Genomic DNA, 19,043 nt, shown 5'->3' with positions numbered 1-19,043 from the left:
ATAACTATCCTTGAATCGGGTGGTGCATTATCTCACACTCATGAATCTTCTTTCTGATCGGGGGGAGGGAAGGGGTGGGGGTGGGAGTGATGAGATTGTTGCCAGGGATGAGTCTTTTAATATGTTGGCTGCTGTTCCAAGGCAGTGGGAGTTATAGACGGAGTTGATGGAGGAGGGTGGGACGGTCTGAGCCACCTTCACAAACCTCCGCGGTTTCTTGCAGTCTTGGGTGGAGCAGTTCCTGTCCTACACAGAGATGCACACTGACAGGTGCCCCTGCAGAGGTTGTGGAGAGACACAGGTGACCTGCCAAATGTCCTCAGGCTTCTGAGGAAGTAGAGGTGCCGGTGCACTTGGCCATTGCATCGACATGGGTGGACCAGGGCAGGCTGTTGGAGATGCTCACTCCCAGGAACTTAAAGCTGTCCGTTGTCTCCATCTCAGTTGCTTTTTTTTTAATATTTTACTTTTGATTTTTATAGACTCTACAAACCATAAACAAATCAACTTGATACACAGGCAGTCCCTGACTTACGACCGTAATTGGGACCGACGAATTGGTTGGAACTAGGATTTGTCATAAGTCGGGTTCGCGCACCATGCACGATTAAACGAGGCTATAAGAAAACTGTTAAAAAAAAATTTTAACAAATGAATCTTCAATGAAGAATGAAAACACATGTACAGTACCTTCAATAAAGATACTCCCCAATCCCCATATGAACCTCTGGTATATAACAGTCATTGGACTCAGCTATTGGGATGTCGCAGGGAGCAGGGACTTAAGGGCTGCTGCTGGTAGCAGAGACATCAGGCAACCGCTGGGAGTGGGGTCATTAAGGCTGCTGTAGGGAGCGGGGATTTTAGGGCTGCCGTGGGGAGGGGGGACATTGAGCTGCCACCGGGAGCGGAGACTTTAGGGTTACCGCAAAGAGTGAGGACATCAGGATGCCGTGCGGAGCAGGGACTTCAGTCTGCCGCCAGGATAGGAAGTACTGTATACAGTACTTTTAATACATAATATGTACTTGTATAGTAGTTTCAATAAAGATTTTTTTTAAAAATTCAGTCGTTATGTGCGGGTGGACGTAACTCATGTAAGTTGGAAGTTGAGGACTACCCATACAGAGTATGTGTTAATTCCATCCCTTATTTCCCTCCCTTATACAATTGATGAAGCAATCAATAAACTTATATTAACACAGAATAAATTAACTACCCTTCTCTGTAAAAACCCCTACACACACTATGTTTGCGTCATCTTCTTTGCAATTAGGGGAATTAATCAAACTGGGTGTCAATCTAATTCAAATAAGGTTTCCATATTTTCACAAATGTGTCAGAATTCTTCCTTATATTGTAAATGATCTTCTCGAGGCGAATGCAACTCCACAGTTCCATATTCCACTGTGAGATGATAAACATCTTTCTTACGGGAAAAATTAGGACCTAGACGCAACAAAGTAGAGATTCTAATTCAACCAGGGGAATGTACATAAATTTATACAGTGGTTCTCAACCTTTTTCTTTCCACTCACATCCCACGTTAAGTAATCCCTATGGCATCGATGCTCTGTGATTAGTAAGGGATTGCTTAAGGTGGGATGTGGGTGGAAAGAAAAAGTTTGAAAACCACTGTTTTAATCGTCCCTCATTGACTCGTTATGTGCACGGTTTCATAAATCCAAATTAAATGACTCATTGACCATTTTTCTCAAGCAACATATTTCAGCAACATTTGGGTCTAGAGCAGTGGTTCTCAATCTTCCCTTCCCACCCACATCCCACCTTAAGCAACCCTTTACTAATCACAGAGCACCGATGGTATAGGGATTACTTAAAGTGGGCTGTGAGTGGAAAGAAAAAGGTTGGGAACCACTGAGAATGTATTACATATTCCAAAGTGAGAGTCCAAAACCGAACTAGATCTAGGGAGAGATGAGAGTCGGACTTAGATACAAAAGTTAATGAAGAGTGATGCCAACCCCTATATATGAACAGTTTGGAGGAGTCACGTGATGGAGTAGTGGCCAGTAGGGGAATACCAGCCCTCTCCAGAAAAGAAGAAATAAAGTGAAGAAAATACAAAGTTCAAGAAATACAAAATATAACAAATAAAAGATAAAGTTGAAGAGAAAAAAAGAAAATGGCACCCAAGAAGGGAAAAGTAAAAACAGGAAAAGAAGAAGAAAAGACACCAGAAAGCAGAAGACCTTACCTGCATGAAGCAACGGGGAGCTGTCTTGGAGAAAAGCGCCCGTTCTCCGAGGTTGGTGACGACCCTGCAGAGTTACGACCCCCCCCCCCCCCCCCCCCCCCCCCCGAACGCTGGACTGCAAAAATGACTCTCTGAGCCAAACAAAAGTGCGCAGTTTGCTTACTAAGGAGAAGGAGAACACCAACGGGAGGGGGACTCAGCCGAGGAGCAGGCAAACACAACGTGATCAGCTGAGGGATGCCGGACACCATGGCTCTCAGCTGGAAGAAGAGGAAAGCGATAGGAAAGGGAGTGAAAGGAAAGAAGAGAAGCAACAGGAGGCCCATCAGATGAGTAGCCCAGAAGAAGAGGACCAACAGCAAGAAGCCAAGCAAAATGAGACAAGCAACTCATTAGGAAAGTCAGAAGAGACACAGATACAAAAGAGAAGTAGAAGACACAAACACAGGTACAGACACAGAAGAAGAGGAAGAAGACCAAGATCTGCACAGAGAAATAGAAGGTAAAACAGATGGACAGAATAAAGATAACGTTTTTTTTCAAGAACAAATGAGATCATTAAAAGAATGGTTGACATTAGAATTTAGAGAAATGAAAAGTACAGAAGAAAAGTTGAATAGATTAGAGCTGGTCATGACAGAAATAGGGAAAAGATTAGAAAATGTGGAAGAACGAGAAACGGCTATAGAAATGGAAGTGAATGACTTAAGAGGAAAACTGGAAGAAAGTGATAAAAAAATTAAAGAGACACAAGAGTTGTTAGCTCAGAAAATTGATATGTTGGAAAACTATAGTAGGCGAAACAACATAAAAATAGTGGGCCTAAAGGAAGATGAAGAAGGCACAAATATGAAGGAATTTATAAAAGAATGGATCCCAAAGGTCCTGAGAATGTCAGAAATACAGGAAGGAAAGGAAATAGAAAAGGCACACAGAACACTAGTTCCGAAACCACAGATACGACAAAAACCAAGATTGATCTTAATAAAAATTTTGACAAGAGAAAATATACTGGAGCGGGCAAGGAATAAAATTAGAGAAGACAATAAAGCATTGTCAAGGGTCAAAAAATATTATTTTACCCAGACACAAGTTTTGAACTCAAAGATAAGGAAGGAGTTTAAATCAGCAAAATCGATCCTATAAAAAAGGTTATAAATTTAAGTTAAGACATTCAGCTGTGCTTAAAATATTTATCTCTGGGGAGCAAAACAGACTGTTCTCGGATTCGGAGGAAGCACGAGAATTTGCAGAACGCAAGCAGGACAGAAGGAAAGATGAAGAGATGTAACAAGAATGAAGAATGGTGATAAAATATATATAAAGATGAGAAGGGAAGAAAGGAAGTACAGGGGGAAAAAAGAGGGTGAACTTTGTTATATGTGTAAAAAAATGTCTTTTCTGGGGGTGGTTGGGTGGGAGAGAATAACGTCACTGCAAAATCAGTTGACGCTTGCGAGTGGGTTCACAATCCAAATGGAGAGGGGAGTTGTGGTTGCCTGGCAAGGGATAAGGGACAACTCAGAGAGGGGGGGGGGGGGAACATTTGGGGCAAAGAGAATATTGGATGTGGGAGTTGTTAGAGTATTTTATGTTTTAAATGTGTTGTCATATATTGAGTTTAAAAAGGGAAAACTGAAAGATGAAAATGGGGAAGGGGGGATGGAGGTGGTGAGGAAGCGGAAATGAGGTGTAAACAGGATATGAGATGGCCATGTTGAATTATATGACTATAAATATTAATGGAATACATAACCAAATTAAAAGGAAGAGGCTATAAATTTACTGAAAAAAGAAAAAATAGATATAGCATTTGTGCAGGAAACGCATCTAACTGAAGTGGAACATAACAAATTAAAGAGAGACTGGGTAGGGCACGTAGCGGCAGCATCATATAATTCAAAAGCTAGAGGTGTAGCTATATTAATCAATAAAAATGTACCAATTAAAATAGAGGAGGAAATAATAGATCCAGCAGGGAGGTATGTAATAATAGTGTCAGATATATTCAGAATTTTGGAACGAGGGGAAAGATGATATAATAGAAGAGTTTTTAGCTAAAATTGAACTGCCGAAATTGCAAGAAGAGGAACAAAACAAACTGATAAAACCATTTGAAATAGAGGAAGTACAGGGTATATTAAAAAAAGCTGCCGAACAATAAAACACCTGGAGAGGATGGATTCCCAATAGAATTCTATAAAACATTTAAAGAGTTATTAATTCCTCCTCTCCAGGAAGTAATGAACCAGATAGAAGAAACACAAAACTTGCCAGATTCATGTAGGACAGCAATAATTACAGTAATACCAAAGACTGGGAAGGATCCACTAACACCAGCATCTTATAGACCAATATCTTTACATAATTCAGATTATAAGATAATAGCAAAATTATTAGCAAACAGATTGGCCGATTGTGTACCAATAATAGTAAAACAAGATCAAACTGGATTTATTAAGAAAAGACGAACAGCAGATAATGTCTGTAAATTTATTAATTTAATTCATGCAGTTCAAGGAAATAAGATGCCAACAGTGGCTGTTGCTTTAGATGCAGAAAAAGCCTTTGACAGGGTAGAATGGAATTATTTATTCAAAGTATTACAGAGGTTAAATCTACCAGGAAAATATATTAATTGGATTCTTTGGTTTGGCTTCGCGGACGAAGATTTATGGAGGAATAATGTCCATGTCAGCTGCAGGCTCGTTTGTGGCTGACAAGTCCAGTGCGGGACAGGCAGACACGGTTGCAGCAGTTGCAGGGGAAAATTGGTTGGTTGGGGTTGGGTGTTGGGTTTTTCCTCCTTTGTCTTTTGTCATTGAGGTGGGCTCTGCGATCTTCTTCAAAGGAGGTTGCTGCCCGCTGAACTGTGAGGTGCCAAGATGCACAGTTTGAGGCGATATCAGCCCACTGGCGGTGGTCAATGTGGCAGGCACCAAGAGATTTCTTTAGGCAGTCCTTGTACCTCTTCTTTGGTGCACCTCTGTCTCGGTGGCCAGTGGAGAGCTCGCCATATAACACGATCTTGGGAAGGCGATGGACCTCCATTCTGGAGACGTGACCTGCCCAGCGCAGTTGGATCTTCAGCAGCGTGGATTCGATGCTGTTGGCCTCTGCCATCTCGAGTACTTCGATGTTAGGGATGAAGTCGCTCCAATGAATGTTGAGGATGGAGCGGAGACAACACTGGTGGAAGCGTTCTAGGAGCCGTAGGTGATGCCAGTAGAGGACCCATGATTCGGAGCCGAACAGGAGTGTGGGTATGACAACGGCTCTGTATACGCTAATCTTTGTGATTAAAGCATTATATAATGGACCATTGGCGAAGGTGACAGTAAATGGATATGTATCAAACCAATTTAAATTAAGTAGGTCAACTAGGCAGGGATGTCCATTATCTCCCTCACTGTTCGCTTTAGCTATACAACCCTTGGCAGAACTGAAAAGAACAGAAAATAAAATAAAAGGGATAAAAATAAAGGAGAAGGAGTATAAGATCAGTTTATTTGCAGATGACATCATAGTATACTTAACAGAACCAGAAATATCAATAAAAGAATTACATAAGAAATTGAAGGAATATGGAGAAATATCAGGGTACAAGATCAACACAGATAAAAGTGAAGTGATGCCAATGAGTAATACTGATTATACAGAATTTTAAAAAGAATCACCATTTAAATGGCAAACACAAGCAATCCAATACCTAGGCATTAGATTAGATAATAATTTAAGCCACTTGTACAAATTAAATTATCAGTCACTAATAAAGAAATTGCAGGAAGCCTTAGAACATTGGAAAGAATTACCCTTAATGTTGATAGGGAGGGTAAATTGCATTAAAATGAATGTCTTCCCAAGGACACAATACTTATTTCAAACGTTACAATTCCCTTAACAGAGAAATTCTTTAATGAACTAAAGAGAATAATAAGGAAATTTTTATGGAAAGGGGGGAAACTGAGGATAGCATTAGATAAATTAACAGAGAGGTATAACCAAGGTGGTTTGCTGTTACCAAACTTTAAAAATTATAATAGAGCAGAACAATTAAGGTATTTATCAGATTTTATCAGACAAGGGAAAAACCAGATTGGACTAAGATAGAGCTAGATAAAATAGGGGAGAAGGTACCGGAACATATACCTTATAAGTGGGATGAAAAGCTGCTACGATATAAAAGCTCACCAGTATTGCATCATTTACTCAATATATGGAAGAAGATTCACTTAGAAAGGAAAAATAACAAATTACCAAATAATTATTATTGATGCAAAATCCGCTAATCCCTTTTACAATAGACAACCTTTCCTTTAGAGAATGGGAGAGAAAAGGAATCAAAAGAATAGAAAATTGTTTTTTGGGAAGACAAAATGAACTGACCTAGTGTGTAAAAGTAGATGACACATTTTCTTGTTTATTTTCATTGTGTGATGACATTGTTTAATGGTTTTATTGTATTGTATATGTTGAACGTTTAATGGGTTTGGAGGGGGATGGGAAGGGGGGGAGGGAAGGGAGGGGGGAAAAAAGGGGAGAAAATGCTACGGTGTATATTTAAGAGGGAAATGTTTGTATGTATTTTGATTGATATGGTTCACAGTGTGAAAAATAAAAAATTATATTTAAAAAATATGAACAGTTTGACGGGAATCATTAATACCAGATATAAAGTGGTGCAATATAATTTCTTAAATGTTATACCTCACACCACAAAAATTACATTAATCAAAATCTGATTTTTCAGAATTATACTTTAGATGTGGTGTGGAGGTTGGACCTTTCATCCACACAACCTGGCCACGTACAAAGGTAAGGTCTTTTGGGGTGAATATGGGGGACATTCCTCAGAAAATTACAAAGGTGGATTTTCCACACGATCCAGAAGTATATCCTTTGGGAGATGTTGGCAACATGAGACTTAAGTTACCAAAACACCAAATTTCTTTTGTAGCCAGGAAGTGTTGTGGTTGCAAGGAACTTACGAACATAAGAAATAGGAGCAGGAGTCGGCCATCCGGCCCATCGAGCCTGCTCCGCCATTCGATAAGATCATGGCTGATCTGATCATTGACTCAACTCCACCGACCCGATTCCCAGTTATCTACCTCAATACTGTTGACGTGGACTGTGGAACAATGTGACAGCCAAGAAAGCGCACCAAAGACTTAACTTCCTCAGAAGCCCAGGGATATTCAGCATGTTCCCAAGGGCTCTTTGGCAGATGTACCATTGAAAGCATCCTGTCAGGGTCCACCACAGCTTGGGACGAGAACTACTCCGCGCAAGACCACAAGAAACTACGGAGAGTGGTGAACACCACTCAGATGGTCACATAAACACCCCTCCCCAACTCCATCCACACCTCCCACTGTCTCAGGAAAGCTGCCAACATATGAAAAGACACAACCCACCTTGGCCTCGCACTCTTCCCCCACTCACCCCCCCCCCCCGGTAGAAGATACATGGGATTGAAAACACAAGCCTCCAGATTCAAGAACAGTTTCTTTCCTAGTGTTATCAGACTCTTGAATGAACCCCTCCTTTGTAAACAATGATGCCCATGCATGTGTATCTCATCATTTCTTTGCACCACCACACCCTGCACTTTTACACAACCAACATTTCGGGCCTGAGTCCTTCATGAAGGGCTTATGGTTCTTCGTTACGTAAAAAACGCTGCGTGACCTACTGAGTTTCTCCAGCATTTTTGTGTATTAAATTACAATTTCAGCATCTGCAGACTTTCTTGTTTAATACCCTAGGCTTTTGTTTTATGATTGCACTGCCTGTTGTACTTGGGTATGAGTCGACTTGTCCGGATAGCAGGCAAAACAGTGCTTTTCACCACAAGTCAACCCATGCGACAATAAATGATTCCATACAAAGTCTGACACAAGCTCACCTGCTCTGGGGGGATTCCTGACTCCAGGATGGTGTCCAGGGTGACGTTGATCCAGGTAGAGTGAAAAGGGTGCCCAGTCGGAGGTCGCCAGAGGTCCAGCATCACCGACTTGTTCTTCTGAATGGCGAGCTGTAGGACCTCCAGCAGCCTGCAGAGCGACTGGTTCGTGGCCTCCAACCTGTCCTTCTCAGAGAGTTCATTAGCCGTCCAGAAGGGATCCTCCTGCAACACAGGCAGACCAGGCATGGGAGAAAGCTCTGCATTTCTATAGCACCTCACCCTAACCCCAACTACAAATGGCATTATGAATAAAAGTTGTCAGGCGCCTCCACTTCCTCAGGAATTTGCCGGGGTTTGGACACCCAGCACACATTCTGTTCTCGCGCTGCCATCAAGAAAGAGGTATAGATGCCACAAGACCACAGTGCACACACACCATTCAGGGCACATAATAATCACATATGTACATTATATAAATAGGGATGATTTACTCCATTCATCAATCTCACAGCCTGCGGGAAGAAGCTATTTCCCAGACTGACAGTCCTGATTTTGATCCTCCTTCCTGATGGTTGTGCCCTGGATGGAGAGGGTCTTCAATAATTCTTTGAGCCTCTTTAAGCAGCGCTCCCATCATCGAAAGAGGAAAAGAAGACCCCAGTGGTCTTCTCAGTTGTCCTGATTATCCTCTGTATTGACCTCTGGTCCGATGCTTCGCAGCTACCGTCCCCCCCACAACGATGAAGCCATCAGGACATTCTCAATGGTGCTCCTGTAGAAAGTTGTCAAGATGCCGGCCGCACCCCTGTCCTCCTCAACCTCCTCTGCTGCGCCTCCCTCACTAATGAGGAAGTGTTGTGGATCGGGATCGACCTTGTGACATTTAACCCATCATTTTTCCACTGAGGGGAGGTGAGATAATAAACAAGAGGACATGGGTTAAAGGTGAAAGGGGGAAAAGTTTATGGGGAAATTCTTCACACAGAGAACGGTGAGAGTGTGGAACGAGCTGCCAGCTGAGGTGGTGAACGTGGGCTCAATGTTAACATTTAAGAAACACTTAGACAGGCACACAGATGGGAGGGATATGGTTCCGAGTGCAGGTCAGTGGAACGAGGCAGATTAGAAAGGCCAAAGGGCCTTGTGATGTTTCTTTCATTGTAATAAAGAAACTTGGGTTCTTTTAAAACAATTATACTTTATAGCTAATCCCTGAGCTGCAACAAACTGGTCTCCAGCTCCCTCTGGTGGTCAGGAGGATCACAAGCACCCTATTATTAAATCCCCTTTCCTTGAGATGTTTAATCTAACAACATGACAAACTAATAGAGTATTCATTTCAATTTAAATTTCAACACAAATGTAAACACAAACATCAGCAGAACAAATATGTACGTGTACAGTTCTTTTTCTTTTAGCGATTCAGTCTGTCAGGTGATCTGATAATGCATCTGGATCTTCTTAACACAGGTGCTTGTATCGACTCTGCTGGTCCACGACTGTCCAGCACTGGTGGCAATTCCTCTGTTGCTGTGCAGACTGGATCTTCTGTATTTTTCTGTTCCTGAAGTGTCTCTTGTGTTTTCAGCAGGCTCTTTCGATTCCTTCTCAGTATTTGACTGTCCTCTGTTCTGCCAGTGTACGATCTTGCATTTACTTCCTCCAAGACAACAGCCTTTTTGTCCCAAATTTTGGAATCTCTGAGTCTCACTGTGTCATCTTGTGCCAGGGGCCTTAAGCTTCTTGCTGACTTGTCATAGTTTGCTTTTTGTCTTTATTGTAGATGTTTTTGTTTTCATTCGACGTCTTCAACATCTCCGTTCTTGTTTGGGTCTGCAGAGTAGGGAAATGTGGTGCGTAGTCTACGTCTCATCAGAAGCTCAGCGGGTCACATGCCATGTTCAAGTGGTGAAGCTTTGTAACTCAATAGAGCTCGATACAGATCGGAGCCACTGTCTAGTGCTCTTTTGATCAACTGTTTAACTATGTGAACTCTTTCTCTGCTTTATCGTTTGACAGAGGATGCAAAGGACTTGAAGTCACATGTCGAAAATCATACTCTTCTGCAAAGTTCTGGAATTCTCTACAGCTGTAGCATGGTCCATTGTCACTGCGGACAATTTAAGGAATTCCATGTCTTGCAAAGATCGATTTCATCTATTGGATCATACGAGCAGCAGACCTATTAGGAAGCAGCACCATCTCTGAATAATTCAATAGATTGTAGCGAGTTGTGAGCGGGCTCAGTGAAGAGACTGAGACAACAGGCTGTGAGCTCCAGTATCACAAATGCTTTGTTTTGAATTCCGCGCTGCTACCTTTAAGCCCAATCTCGGTCCTGCCCCCAATGTTCCAGCGTTTGCATCATACATGACCTTCCAGTCAGGACCGGAAGAGGTGGTCCCATGACACCGTCCTTGCTGTGGCTGCCCCCCCGACCACGCGTGACAAGCGGGGCCAGTTTACTGCTACAAGCATGTGCGTCACCACACAACACCCCCCCCCCCACCCACCAAACTGGCACCAATGGTCTCGGGGTGCATCGAGGGAGAGGTGTGCTGTTTTGGCAGCCAGCCTCTATGCACTGGCAGGGGAACCTGCACTGGGTGGTACAAGTCCACATGCACTGGTTTTAAACGGTCCAGCGTGAACAACCCCTCCTTGCCCCAAATGTCAAGGGTGAATGTTGAAGTGTTTCTGTGTAACACCCTGTATGGGTCTTCATAAGGTCATTGAAGAGGGGTCCTGTGATCGCCCTTGCACACAAACACATACTCACAGGAAGACAAGTCCAGGAGGGTAGTTGCAGGGAGGTCGACCGTGTCACAATGGTGGGGATGGTGTGATAAGAGCCCTGTTTGTCATGCAGCTTCTCAAGGGTGATGGCGGTGTTGGCATTGTGCTTGGTTGCTGGAGGGAGGAATTGTTCAGGCACTGCAAAGGTTTCTGTGTAGACTAGTTTGGCCAACGAGGTCCCTAGGTCATCCTTTAGCACTGTGGGAATGCCCAGGAGAATCCAGGGCAGCTGGTCCACCCGCTTGGGCTTATCGAGGTGTGCCATTGGTGCCAATTTGAGTGGCAGTGGAAACGCTTTACTAGTCCATTGGCTTGAGGATGGTAAAATATGGTACAGTGCAGCTGGGTGCCCAGGAATCTGAAGAGTTGTGTCCACAGGGTAGAGGTGAATTGTGCTTCCCAGTCAGTTGTAATATTTGCCGGGACACTGAAACGGGAGACCCAGGTGGCGAGGAAAGCCCTGGCGCATGTCTCTGTGGAGGCATCCAGGATGGGTATGGCCTCTGGCCAGCGACTGAATCTGTCCATCACTGTGAATAGGTAGTGGGACCCCCGGGAGACAGGCAGGATGGACATGTTGAAACTTTTGGGTTGGGGCGTCGAAGTGTTGGAGTTGGTGCTTGGTGTGCCGCTGGTAGTCTGTGCAGTTTTTCGCCCACTCTGTGATCTGTTTACACAGGCTGTGCCAAACAAATTTTGCAAATACTAGCCGCTCTGTTGTGCAGATGGAGGGGTGTGATAAACCGTGGATTAAGTTGAAAACAGTTCTCTTCCACTGGGCGGGGATGAGAAGGCAGGGCTGGCCAGTGGAAACATCGCAGAGGAGCATGGTGCCATCTGCATCCAGTGGGAGGTCTTGGAGCTGCAGCCCCATGTTTGCTGTTCTGAAGCAGAGTATCTCGGGGTCGTTCTGCTGAGCCTGAGCCAGATCATAGGATTCGATGCCCTGTGACAGAGCATTGACTGCAGGCCTCCAAAGTGCGTTGGCAACCATTGTGCTTTCAAGACAGGCGTTGGATAGCAGTGGTGAACTCAGAGATGTAGGATAAGTATCTCTGTTGTTGGGCAGATCACGGGTCGGACAACTTTGTGAAGGCAAAAGTAAGTGGCTTGTAGTCAGTGTAGATAGTAAATGGGCACCCTTCCAGGAAGTAATGGAACTGGCGGATGGCCAGGTAGAGGGCAAGTAGTTCTCTGTCAAATGCACTGTACTTCAATTCGGGTGGTCGCAGGTGTCAACTGAAGAAAACGAGGGGTTGCCATGAGTCATCAACAAGCTGTTCCAGGTCAGCGCCCACGGCAGTGCTGCATGCGTCGATTGTGAGAGCTGTCGGTACATCCATCCGTGGGTGTACCAGCATTGTAGTGTGGGCCAGGGCTTTTTTAGTCTGTTTGATTGCACTGCAGGCCTCGTCTGTCCATTCAAGCTCCTTCGACAAGCCCGACATTAACATGAAGAGAGGAGGCATAATCTTGGCTGCTGCAGGGATGAACCAGTTGTAGAAATTCACCATGCCCACGAATTCCTGAAGGCCCTTCAGTGTTTTTGATCTGGTGAACTGCTGGATGGCATTTACTTTGGTAGAGGGGTGGCAATGGCTGGGGTGATCTTGTGCCAAAATGCCACTTCTATGGGTTAATGGTGAGGCCGAATTGTGCGAGGCGAGTGAACAGCTGACGGAGGTGCATCATATGTTCTGCAGGCGAACTGCTGGCTACCAGGATGTTATTGAAGTATATGAAAAGAAAAGGCAAGTCTCTGAAAGATATGCACCACATTTTTAAAACCAAACAGCATGTGCAGGAACTCAAATAAGCCGAACGGGCTGATGAAAGCGGTCTTTAGGACGTCATTTGGATGCACGGGGATCTGATGGCATCACCGGATTAGGTCAACTTGGGAGAAAAGCTTTGCGCCATAAAGGTTCACTGCAAAATCCTGGATATGGGGAATTGGGTAGCAGTCTGGTGTTGTTGCGTTATTGAGGCGTCTGTAATTGCTGCAGGGCCTCATGCTGCCATTGGCACCAAGTGGAGGGGTGAGGCCCATGGCTATCGGAATGACAGACGATGCCTAGTTCCTCCATGCACATAAACTCTTCCTTGGTGAGGATGAGTTTGTCTGGGGCCAGGCGGCGAGCACATGAATGCAGTAGTGGACCAGTGTTAGCAATATAGTGTTGGACGCCATGTTTGGGCATGGCTGTTGTGAACTGTAGGCGCAAAATGGAGGGAAGGTCTGCAAGGAGGTGGCTGTACTAGCTGTGCTTGGTCTCCATAGAAGCAAGTTGGGTGGATGGTTTGTTGGTCCTGCTGAGGGGCACCATATGGAGAGTCTCATCGTGAACTAGCCGTCTGCCCTGGAAGTTGATGAGCAGAGAGTGAGCCTGGAGGAAATCGGCACCGAGCAAGGGTTTGTCCTCCGAAGCAAGTGTGAAGGACCATTGGAACATACTGTCACTGAAACGTACAGGAATCGGCCTTTTTCCAAAGGTTCAGATGCCGGTGTTATTGGCAGACCGAAGGGAAGGACCATGGGCTCTCGTGCACGTCTCAAGCGTGGTAGGGGGTCTGACGTTAATCTCTGCCCCCATGTCCACGAGGAACTCATGGCCTGAGATGCTGTTCCAGACGTGGAGAAGGTTATTTGGTCAGCCATCCATCGCAGCCACTAATGGTGGCTGGCCAAATAGTTTCCCGGGAACAAACATGACTGGTGGCATCTGCGGGGGGACGCCCCCCCCATCGTTGGTGATAGAAACACCATTTGGGATCGGACTCTCACATGGTGGACTAGACTTGGGTGTTGTCCTCAGTGGTGACCACAAGACATGGTTGACGGAGTCTATGACTGCATTTTGAATGGTAGAGGACATCTGAATGCGCCGCAATGTTTTGAGGGTCACTGAAGTCCACGTTGGCTAGGAGGAGTCTGATATCCTCAGGCATCTGCTCAAGGAACTCCTGCTCGAACATGTACCTTCCGCCAGTGTGAGCATCTCGTCTCTGAGGGCAGAAGGAATCCTATCACCCAGGCCATCCAAGTGCAGGAAGTTGGCTGCTCGCTCACGTCATGAGAGGACATACGTTCTAATGAGGTTTTTCAGAGCCATGTATTTACCTTCCTCCAGCGGCGCTTGAATTAGGTCATCGACTCATGAGGCGGCTTCCTGGTCGAGTGAGCTGAGGATGTAGAAGTATCTCATCGAATCGGAGGTTATCTGTTTGATCTGGAACTGGGCCGAACCATGTGTGGGGCCTGTTCATTCAGAAAATTGGCAGCTTCAATGGACGGCACCTGCAGCTGCTTGTTCCATTGTGTTGAGTCTTCAGGATGTGGAGGCTCGTTGAGGTCACCAATGTATTGAGTTGTGAGTGAACGCAGTGAAGAGACTGAGACAAGTCTGTGAGTTCTGGTATCACAACTGCTTTATTTTAAATTTCACGCTGCAGCCTTTAAGCCCGATCTAGGTCTCGCCCCTCGTATCCTGGCACTTGCATCCCGATGACTCAAGAGCATACACTACCTTCCAGTCTGGACCGGAAGATGGTCCAGCGATGCCAACCTTTCCGCAGCTGCCCCGCCGACCGCGTGTGACAAGCGGGGCCGGTTTTCTGCTACAAGCATGTGTGTTACCACAAGATAATCAATAACCAGCAGGTAATTATTTCCATCCATGTGGAACAGATCAGTCCCAACTTTCTGCCATGGTTCTGCTGGTAAGTTATGGGTTCCTTTGCCTGCTTTGCATGATGTTTCAAACAGTTCTCACAGCTGGAAACCATCCTGTCAAATGTCACCATTTATCCCTGGCCAAGAAACAGCAGTTCTGGCCCTGCTCTTGCATTTTTCCATTCCTAGGTGCCCCTCGTACACCCTTTTCAGCATCTCTAGTCACAATGATTGAGGAATGACAATTCTACTCTGTCTGAGTAGAAGTCTATTGACAACACTCAGCTGAGCTCTGATGTTGTAGTGTGGCTGACATCCACCTCTAGGCCATCCTTTATTCAGATTCTTGATGACCTTCTGCAGAACTGTGTCCTTTTCTGTTTCAGTTACAATCTGCTTGGATTTCATGTCAGATACGGGAAGAGATTCAGTGGTCAGATTCATGTGGAGATTCACATTTGTCTCCGTTGAACTCTCATTGTGTGCTTCCCTCTGCATCATTGCCCGGGATAACACATCAGCTGACACAATAGGTTTCCCTGGTGTGTACACCCTCTTGACTAGGCTTAAGTTTTCATATGCTTTGTCACCAAGCAGAGATTCATATCCATCTGGGACTACTGCGAACCTGAGGTGGAGCTCATTATCTTTAACTTTCACCTTAAGTTTACATGTACCTTTCATGTCCATGCTCTGTCCACTGTCGGCATTGAGCTGTACAGAATTTGCATGGAAAGTGGATGATCCACAAGCCCATTTCAGGAATGACACAGCAAACCTCGATGGACCATCCTTTATTTTTTTTTAACATTTTTTTAAAATTAAAATTTTATTTACAACACAGTAGAAGCCAATTCTGGCCATTGAAACCCGTGCCACCCAATTAACCTATAAATCTTGTACATTTTTAGAACATGGGAGGAAACCAGAGCACCCAGAGGAAACCCATGCAGGTCACGAGGAGAACATACAAAACTCCTTGCAGACGGCCGTGGTGTCTCACTAACCATGCCACATTCCCAATCACTCCCTTTGCCAGATTTCTCAGGGGGAAGGGGGAGGGGTGAAGCCGCAGCCTTTGACTCACCTGAGAGAACCAGCGTCCCGCGTTGAGCTCCTTCAGGTCCGTCCAGTTGAAGGTGGCGGCGTTGTCAAGGACGCGGTCAGGAAAGACCTCGCCCACGTTGGTGGTCCGTCGAAGGGTGGTATCATGCACCAGGAACGGAACACCATCATAACTGGAAGAGACGAACCATCCAGCCAGTTAAGACAAGTTTATTGTCATCTGAATGTATAAGTACAACCCGACGAAACAGCGTTCTCCAGTTCTCGGTACAAAACATAAAGACACACAACCAGACATAGCACACCCACAGACAAATAATACATATGCAGGACAAGTATTATATAGAACACTATAGCACAGAAAACAGGACATTCAGCCCTTCTGTCTGTGCCAAAACATCATTCTGCTAGTCCCACTGACCTGCATCCATTCCATAACCCTCCAGACCTTTCCCATCCATGTATCGATCCAACTTATTCTTAAAACTTAAGAGTGAGCTCTCATTTACCACATCAGATGGCAGCTCGTTCCACACTCCCACCACTCTCTGAGTAAAGAAGTTTCACCTAATGTTCCTCCTAACCTATCAACCCATGGAGAAGCACTGAGGCTTTGCAAATAACTACAGGTCATGTGCAATATCTATCAAAATAAATATATAAACATTGTTTTGTACAAATGAGATGGTTAGTGTGAGCAGTTCCATTGGTCGTTTAGCATTCTCACTGCCCATAGGAAGAAGCCATTTCTCAGCCTGGCTCTGATCCTCCTGGATCTCTTTCCCAATGGGAGCAACTAAAAGATGCTGTGCGCAGGGTGGAAGGGGTCCTCAATGATTTTTCCCGCCCCCTTCAGACAACGATCCTGGTAGATCACTTCAATGGAGGGGTGGAAGACTCCAGTGATCCTCTCTGCCACTCTTATGGAGGTGCAGATTAACCTCTGATCTATTTCTCCACAGCAACCGCACTGTGATTTAGCCGGCCAGGACATCATTGTTGCTGATGAGGCCGACGACCGTTGTGCCATCTGCAAACTTGATGACACTGCTGGGGCTGTATCAGGCAATGCGGTCGTGGGGCAGTAGTATGAACAGGAGTGGGCAAGAGGTGGGAATAAAAAACAAGGTGCATTTATATAGCCCCTTTCGGGGATGCAGCAAAAAGACACTGGGAGTTAGACAAGATAGCGTGCAGATGCTGGGGTTGAGTGCAGTACACAAACGTGCTGGAGAAACTCAGCAGGTCACGCGGCGTCCGTGGGAATTAAAGGGCGGCCAATCTTGTGGCCGAGCCCTTCGTCAGGGTATGAGGTAAAACAGGCAGATGACTGAATGAAAATGGTGGGAGAGGAGGGAGGAAGGGGCAGGGGGAGGGGCACAGGCAGATAGGGAAGAGGTAGTAGGTAGATACAGGTGTGAGGGTAGAAGAGAAAACAAGCTGAGAAGTGATGGGAGAGGGGGCAGCTCTGTGATAGAAGGAAGGGAAGCGGTGGGGAGGAAATGAGACAAACTCTCCAACCAGATGCCGTTGGGATCAACCTCCGATTTCCGTTAATCCCCTTCTCTGGTGTTTTCCTTGCCCTATCCCTCCATCTCCTTTCCTCCAGCTCCCCACCGCATACACCTTCTTTACCACCCTATCTACATGCATGTCCACTTTTTAGGATCACTGGAACTGGATCCATTTGCACATTGACTCAATGTGGTGATACACCACCGGCCTACTGCAGGGGGAAACCTCTGTACCTGCAGGAGTGTAAGGGGACAGGACAACACCTGGTCGGCTGTCATTCATGTCGGCTTGAAGGGATCAAGCCCCACCCGGTCGGGTGTCAATCACTCTCCGGGATACAAGCCTGCACCAGCCTCCCAAGGCCTCACACAGAGTTGCTGCAGCCACAGCCAGCCTGGCCCTGTGGAAGTCTTTGTGCATTAAAGCCTGTTGTACAGTCTTTACCTTGTGTGTGTCTGATTCTGGCTAACAGCGCACCACAATTTAATCCACAAAATTTTCCGACAGCTGCCATGGAAAAACTCCTGAGCGCAGGGAGCCTCGAGGTCGACCCATGCCACCCGGAAGCCCAGACACGCTTCAAGATCTGGCAGCACGCATTCGAGGCAATCATCGAGGTACACGAGGGTGACATCCTGGATTCCGATTGGAAGAGGTTGGTCCTACGCCGGTCAAAGCTGGGTCTCCGCGCCTTCCAGGTAACCAAAGGCTGCTCCACGTACAAGAGCACAATGGGCACTCTCGAGAACTTATACAAGCCCCCCATGAATGTGGTCTGTGCAAGGTACCTCCTCAACACCCGAGCCCAGCAACCCAGGGAGACGGCTGAGTCTTACCAGGGACACTTGCGAGAGTTGGCCCGACCGTGTCTGGCTGAACCCAGGGTAGGTGTAGAGGAGGTCGAGAGGCTGATCCGTGACGCCTTCGTCCGAGGGCTACGCTCGAGGACCATCCGACAGAAGCTACTGGAAGATAACATCTATGCCCTAACCAGGACTGTGGAAGTGGTCCAAACCCTGGAAGCAGCAGCCTTGCACGTCAAAACCTTCAACTCCAGGTTCCCCCAGGCTCCCTCATGGCCCTCTCACACTGCAGCTCCAGGCCGAGTTGGGGAGGTTAACGTCACTGCGGCAGGCGCCCGGTGCCCGCCAAAACTGGCCAGCTAGGAACCAGTATTGTTCCCGATGTGGCAAGAAAGGCCACTTTGCAAAAGTGGGCCTCTCTAAACCTGCCGGCAGCTCAGCGGCCCTCTATGACCTCCCCACCTCCCCCGTGGACCCCCTCAGGTGCGCGTGCCGGGCGGCGCCATTGTCCCTGCGATGACTTCCCCCCTCCCCCGACTTTGACTGCGCAACATCCGGCCCTGCCAGCGACCTCACAGCGTGTGCCATGAACATCTGCACCAGTCCCCGCCCTCGCCGGCGCCGCTCACTGAGAACTGCAGTGACGTCACTTCCGGCTGACGTAACAACATCACTGCCGCTGGCCGTGATGACATCACTTCCCCGGCGCAGTGGACAGGTCCCTGACAGCTGGGGAAGGAGGCCAGCCATGCAGCAGTTCCCCACCGACGCCGCCATCTTGGGCCAGGCAGCCCCCAACATGGAGGTCCCACGATGACATTGAGAACAACGTGGTCAACGCAGGCAATGACCATGCCGCCCTACCGATGCTCCTCACGCCTCCGGAGGCCATTGGCTACCGCATGGTGCACCTCACGACCGATGTTGACGTGGTAAACATGGGCGATGACCAGGCCTCCCTATCGATGCTCCCCATCCCTCTGGATAGTGACAACTCCGACTCAGAGATGGTGTTGGCCGCCACGCAGACCAGGGACATCCACCACGATTTCGGGCGCTCAATGA

The 19,043-nt window shown here is 46.5% G+C and overlaps 1 protein-coding gene across 19 annotated transcripts in view; it reads right to left on the bottom strand.

Annotated features, from left to right (window-relative positions):
- The window catches only part of gdpd5b (glycerophosphodiester phosphodiesterase domain containing 5b), a 312,299-nt gene that overhangs the window by 42,098 nt on the left and 251,158 nt on the right, over positions 1 to 19,043 (bottom strand). For all 19 annotated transcript variants that reach the window (XM_069892130.1, XM_069892129.1, XM_069892143.1 and 16 more), the window contains 2 exons: positions 15,683 to 15,833; positions 8,127 to 8,348 (listed from right to left, as the gene is read on the bottom strand). In XM_069892130.1, the coding sequence (XP_069748231.1) occupies positions 8,127 to 8,348; positions 15,683 to 15,833 (373 nt within the window). The remainder of the gene's footprint in view (positions 1 to 8,126; positions 8,349 to 15,682; positions 15,834 to 19,043) is intronic.

This window comes from Narcine bancroftii, chromosome 7 (assembly GCF_036971445.1).
Source record: "Narcine bancroftii isolate sNarBan1 chromosome 7, sNarBan1.hap1, whole genome shotgun sequence".
Classification (NCBI taxonomy): domain Eukaryota; kingdom Metazoa; phylum Chordata; class Chondrichthyes; order Torpediniformes; family Narcinidae; genus Narcine; species Narcine bancroftii.
The sequence above is the reverse complement of the archived record's forward strand: the minus strand, read 5'-3'. Positions and strand labels throughout refer to the sequence as shown.